Source organism: Bradysia coprophila, unplaced genomic scaffold (assembly GCF_014529535.1).
Source record: "Bradysia coprophila strain Holo2 unplaced genomic scaffold, BU_Bcop_v1 contig_248, whole genome shotgun sequence".
NCBI classification, from domain to species: Eukaryota; Metazoa; Arthropoda; class Insecta; order Diptera; family Sciaridae; genus Bradysia; species Bradysia coprophila.
The window spans coordinates 592,217-599,082 of NW_023503509.1; the positions used below are offsets into that span (position 1 = coordinate 592,217).

At 38.7% G+C, this 6,866-nt stretch overlaps 1 protein-coding gene across 1 annotated transcript; it reads right to left on the minus strand.

Annotated features, from left to right (window-relative positions):
* Positions 1 to 4,674: 4,674 nt before the first annotated feature.
* LOC119078335 lies at positions 4,675 to 5,799 on the minus strand. The gene has a single exon (XM_037185839.1). It carries the CDS (start codon positions 5,797 to 5,799, stop codon positions 4,675 to 4,677), a length of 1,125 nt encoding a protein of 374 aa, XP_037041734.1.
* Positions 5,800 to 6,866: the final 1,067 nt, after the last annotated feature.

The window sequence follows — 6,866 nt, forward strand, 5'->3', positions numbered from 1 at the left end:
GGTTGTACATTTTTCAAAAATGATTTTGATGAAAAGATATCATCACAAACGAAATACGAGACACACAAATGTAGGCTACAATTTTAGCCAACAATCGATGTCTCTTAAAAGAAACTGCTACTGGATATATTTACTTTATCTCATAACGATAATAGGTAATATGGCTGAGAAAATGCACGTCTCCTTGGTGATAAGTAATTTACCAATCTCTTTCCCTCACACACACCCAGTGCTTTCATATCACCCGTGATAGCCTGTCATCTTGTCTTTGTTTTGAAATCATAAGGTTGTATAAATGATTTGACGGGCACGAGCCCCAGTCGTTATTAAATTAAATTGAAATAAATTAAGCATAAAAACTACACAAAACAACATTTAAAAACAGGTCTTCGATTTAATATTATGAGTGGAACTATTTAGGATATTTTTCAGATTGTTTCGTTTGGTGCCTTTTTTTCATCTTCTGATTTTATTTATTCCTCTCTTTTCAATTCTTCGTTGCGTTAACGATTTTTATTTTTTTCGTGTTGAATAAGTCTTTTCATTCGGTTCCGTTCCGTTTGTGTGTACATATTTGTGGTCATTCCACAATGTTATTTATGAATTTGATGTTTTATATACACACAGGTGAAATGTGATCTTCTTTTCGAATTAATTTTTTTTCTCGAATCCTTGAACAAGGCTAATTAGATATGTTCGCTTTATCTATTTTCGTAATCTTTATGACATTTTCGAGATTAATAAAATGTTTCACCGAGTAAACTGGTGAGTGGTAAGTATATTAATACACACAGTCGTTTCTTTGCTGGTTTATATAAATTCATATTTTTTTGTTAAATATTCATTTGCATGGTGGCTATATATTCACCATAATGCACTTACTGCATATAACATACACAGTCGATTGTATCGAGAGAATGACATTTTTTGCATTTTCCATAAATAATAACCCGATCAATTTTCATTTAATATAACTTGAAAGTTTCAAGTTGAAACTAACCTGAGATCTGTTGACGATTGAAATAAAACCGAATAATTTATAGGACTATAACATTTGCATGCAGTTCTGTAGGGTCGAAAATGGATTTTTACATCACTATGGGTAACAATAGGTTTAGGAGATCACAGCATAATAGTACATTACGTCCTTGTTTGGAGATTTTTATTTTATCGAGAGGGAGGTTGGTAGGGGTATAGCTATGATTCCTCGTGATCAAAATAAAAAAAAAAATCAAAATTACAAAACTCGTGATCAAAATGAAAAGTCACGTTTCGTCCTTACCTCGTATCAAAAAACTTTACACGAAAGCTGGACTTGTCATGTTTTATGCCATACCTTGTAATATAAATAACTATTGCGTCACATCGAAACTACAACTTCTAATCGATTTGTAGATGATCGAAACCGGAAATATGAATCTCACTCACACATTGTAACGATTGAAACCCTAGCGAAAGAAACGTATGTACTTGCAAATGTAAAACCCATTAAAAAAACAAGTATTGAAAAAGATCTTTCACCTGTCACATATGGCTATTCATCTGTTATTATTTTTTAAGATTATGACTTTGTTCTACAATTATTAAAAGTTTCCTATGGGCAGAATGAGCACCAGCTGATCTACTATCACACATTTAATGTATGATTAACAATCAAAACACATTCTTCACATTGTGTTTACTTCAACGTGTTATGTGCGCGCATAGATGACGTTAACATAGAAATGCACTGTGTGTAGGTTGTTTTTGAATTGTTTACAATACAAAGTGTTTTTGTTTGTACACCCGCTGGTGATATTCTGCACATAGGAAACTTTTAGAAATTGTACAATCAAAAAATACTTTTTTCGTCTAAAAATATAAAGCAAGCGCATTGAGGTACGGACATAGAAAATTATCACAAATTTCAGTCTGACTAGGTAAAGAAAAACACAAAAACGATGAACAATAAAATCGTCCGGAGTTATCATACGTTCAAAGTTATAGTTGCGTTAACCAACGTACGGCATCCGGTTCCAGGTCCTTGGTATGACAGAATCGAACAGTCGGTGAGAATGTGATCTGTTGTCTGTCGCGGGTGGCGTCATTGACAAGCAGGGTCGTCGATGTAGTTCCATTTGCCACAGAAGATGCAATGACCTCCTTTATTCATCTGCTATCGGTAGCGACGACAAAAATAATGACAAGCTCTGAGTAAAATGATCCTTTATATAGTAAAAATACATGCAAAATTGAAGTACAAGATTTGAAATCAACAGATTAAAAATTCTTTCATAGACGTCTGACAGACGGCGTCTGTAACAGGTTAATAATTCTAGGTGTATGAGTGACATGACGAAAATCGGTCTTTTAATCGAATGTGTTAGCTTTTAATAAAAATTGGCTTTAGTTGTAGTTGTTTGACCAGCTCTGAGAAAAGTTAGCAGTTTAACGAAATTTTCATAAACTGCTCAGTTTTCTCAGATCTGGTCAAACTGCTACAACTAAAGCCAATTTTCTTGTGGAAGCTAACACATTGTTATTGCGGAATGCGGATCTATATTTTTAAAAAAGGATTCTTGTGGAAATATATTATCAAAAGTAAACTAAAATCCAGTATTTAAAAATCGATGCCTCAACATCTAAAATCCTTCTCTGTACAAAAGGTTGAAAAGATTCGTTTTCCTGTGTTTATTGACCTCGGCTTCGGCTCGGATCAAATTACAACGAAAACTGGACTATTCCACTTTGTCTCTTACATGCTTGCTGGTCGAAAGTCGCCCTTTTCATAGAATTTCATGAATTTTCTATGTTTCAAGCACTACGTCGAAGCATGTAATAGTAGATTATTATACCAGGGAAGTAATTTGATATCTTGTATCCAGATAAATAAAAGTATTCGAAGGCTTCAGCCAGAGTAAAAGTAAAAGACTAGTCCCTAGTAAAGTAAATGGCCTAAGTATAGATAAAAAGTTGAAAAGTCTTATTTTCGTGTGAATTTTGTTGATCCGAGGCGAAGCCGAGGTCAATAATCATAAGAAAACGTGACTTTTAACTTTTATTCCGAGTTTTCTAATCGATTTTACATGTCGAAGTAGTGCTTGAAACATGGAAATGAAGGTTTTCACTGCATGGAGTATGTAAAAGACTATTATACATATATTTAACATGACAAATTATAGTCAATTTTTGAAAACACACAAATCCCCTTTGCAACAATATACCACATATACCATCTCTCTCGCGCTCTCGTCTTAAAAGGATCATTAATTATGTTATTCCAACTAGAACTATATTATCACATCGAATATAAATCATGTCAATAAACAAATTATTTAAATTAGTTAAAATATTTAAATAGTTAATCACTCAATCCATATCTAACACCGAAAAAATAGCTTCAAAGTATCGGATTTTTTTTCGGTTTCGAAAACAAGTCGAATGGCTGAAGAGAACAGTATGGTTTTTTGTCTCTCGACTCTATATACTACTAATGTATGTACGGTTTTCTGGTTATATTTTGTATCCCATCGTAAAAAATTATGTTGTTTGTACGGTTCTGTGGCAAGTTGTTGGCTTATGTGGAATTTAGATAGCACGAAAATTCAAAGAATATTTATACATTTGAATGATTTATGAGCGAAAAAAAAAATTATTTATTTTAATGTATGGTTCTTGTAGACCATCCAATTAAATTTTGTTAAATGAAAAAAAAACGTAGAAGAGATGAAACTCGTTCACGCAACAATTTCATGCCTCACTCGTATGAACGAAAAAAAAGTGTAAAGTAAAGCTCTCTATACCAACCAAATAATCAATTTGTCTTGACAACTTTGCTTCTTTTTTTCCTTCTTCCACCAACAGCATTCTGGCTACAATAACATGAAAATGAATAAATATTATATTATTGTAACAGCGCACTTTGTAATATTTATCCCAGAATTTGTGTTCACATGAATAAAAAAAACGGGGCGCAATACACACAATGTACCTACAATATGTAATATCGGCGCATAATAAAACATCAGTGAAACGCATTGGTGACCAATTAATTATTGAATTGTGGCCGAACAATAATGTAAAAATTATAATAAATCGAATTTATGTGGATTATTTTGTAGGCCTTTGTACGGCCGGAGTGTAATAAATACACTCCGGTTAAGAATAACTTAAGCAAATAGCTCATCAATTATAAACACGAACCGTCGACCGCATTCATATGTGGAAAGGAATGATCTAGTACGTAACTGTTCAGAGAGGAAAAAAAAGAAAAAAGTAAAATTGCCACGTTAAGATGGTTTAAATGTGTATGAGAAAATTAGTCAAACGACAGGAGTATCATCATTTATTGCATCAAATCTGAAGCTTCTTTTGTTTCGCCTAGTGCTCGATTCGAAATAGGAAACCTCGGTTGGCCTGTAGAGGTGCGACAATTTTCTTATTACACAAAGAATGGTTATAACTCCACTCTGGTTAAATATCCATGAAATGTCATAGCTGTGAAGTTGGTTCACAAAACGATAGAGTGCTGACCCTAGTAGACGAAATGTACTAGAAATGTAATAGAATTCTTCAAAAAAAAAATCTTTACATTTGAGCTTCAGTTTCCTAGATTTATCAGTTTGGGACGATCATTTAAGATCTCGAAACACAGATCTGTTGATCCTTTGTTTCCATTCCCGGTCATCATGTAAATCATGGTAGCCTTCCTGTTGCCGATAGGAACCTGTCTAAGATGTCAGGTCCTATTGCAGCAATTTCCGAAGGAACCACCTCGTAGTCTCCGAGCATCCTGCGTCTTAGTTGAAGAAATTTGGGGCAGTCACATATCAAGTGTGCACCCGTTTCTTCTTCTAGGTCGCAGGAACATCTCGGAGTGTCCGAAAGCCTCAACTTATTCATGTGCCGATTCAGCCCGCAATGTCCCGTAATCGCTCCTACTACTCTTCTAATGCGATTTCGGTCCATTTTGAGCAAATCTTTGGCCCATTTTTTGTTAGGCTTAGGGAAGAAGCATTTCGTGTGAACGCCTCCGTTATACGCTTCCCAGCGTTCTGCGTGTTTACGCTTAACCCAGTCTTCCAGTGCTCTTTTACACTCTGACTGGGGAATCGGAAGGTACGGTTCTGGCCCGTTTGCCTGAGTCGCCGAGCCTTCTTTGGCCAGCTTATCTGCTTCCTCATTTCCCTCCACGCCGGAATGTCCTGGTACCCAGACCAAATTGATCCGATTGCTCAGACCAAGAAGGTTCAGGTATTCCTTACATTCCTTCACCAGCTTGGAGGTGACTACGGGCGATACGAGTGCCTTGATCATTCCTATATTGTCAAGACATATAAGGACCTCTTCGCCTTGCGTCCCTATAGGCAGAGTTTCATGTGCTCCCATGAGTGCCGCATAAAGCTCCGCCTGAGGTACGCTGGCGATCTCTCCCAGGTGGAAGGAATTGCCTAGCCCCGTTTCGGGGGCATACACTCCAGCTCCTGTTCCATTTGGAGTTTTCGAACCGTCAGTGAATCTGACTTTACTTCCCCTTGATAGGCCAGTAGGCCAGCCGTTAAGCCAGTCTGCTCTGCCTAAGAAGGTAGCGTCGAATCGCTTCGTGAAGTCAATCACCGGTGTCATCCGGTCTCTGGGCATACCGAAAACTGGGCTTTCTACAACGCCACATATTTTCCCATGCCCTGCCCGGAAGTTAGAAGTCCACAAGCCATTTTGCACCAACCGATCCGCCGTGGCGAAGGCTCTAGCCTGAATTATCAGGTCGAGCGGTGGTACATTCAGCAGTGTCTCCATGGCCGCGGTAGCTGTGGTCTTCATAGCTCCAGTTATGCAAATGTACACTAGCCTTTGAATTTCCCCTAGCTCTTTCCGCGCTCTCTCTATGTCTAGTCTCGGCCACCACACCACCGACCCATGACATATCATGGGTCTGATGACGGCCTCATAGAGCCACAGAATAGCCTTCGACGGCAGACCCCAATTCCTCCCGAAGGAGTTCTTACAGATCCAAAAAGCCGTCAAAGCCTTCTACGTTTTGTCCTTGACGTGAGCAATCCAGTTAAGTTTGCTATCAAGCGTCACTCCCAGGTATTTAACCTGGGGCGAGAGTTCCACGTTGACGTCGAATAGCCTGATCCTACCCACAAGTTCCGATCCAGTGCGTCTTCTGCTGAAGAGCACCAGGTCGGTCTTTCTAGGATTCACTCTCAGGCCCTTCTCGTGGCACCACTTTTCCACAATCTTCAACGCAGCCCTCACACGGTCTCCCAATGTACTCTCAAACTTTCCCCTGATCAAAATCGTCAGGTCATCCGAGTACCCTTGAGCGTAGATTCCCTCATCATTCAACTTTTTGATGAGGGAGTCTATTACAAGACACCAGAGTATTGGTGATAGTATGCCTCCTTGAGGGCATCCTTTCGCTACCCAGAGATTGGTCTTATGACCACACACGTGTGATTCAACGGTTCTGTCTCTGAGCATAGCGCTCACCCATCTCACTATCACCCTTCCCGCTCCTCTCTCAACCAACGCTTGGCGAATGACATCAAAACTGGTGTTGTCAAAGGCCCCTTCGATGTCCATAAAACATCCCAAGGCCACTTCTCCCACCAGCAGTGATTGCTCCACCTTCGCTACCAGCTTATGCAGGGCTGAATCAGTGGACTTGCCTGCTTGGTACGCATGTTGGTTGAAATGAAGCGGAAACTCCGCCAGAATTTCATCCCTGATGTAGAAATCTATCAGCCTTTCCAAAGTCTTCATAACAAACGACGAAAGGCTGATCGGTCTGAAATCCTTAGCCGTGCAGTGAGATGGTTTTCCCGGTTTCGGGATGAAAGTTACTTTCACCTTTTCCCATTTGGTCGGTATGTGACCAAGGG

Coding starts and splice junctions, on each gene's coding strand:
- LOC119078335 (XM_037185839.1), bottom strand. CDS start 5,799: ATGAAGACCACAGCTACCGCGGCCATGGAGACACTGCTGAATGTACCA.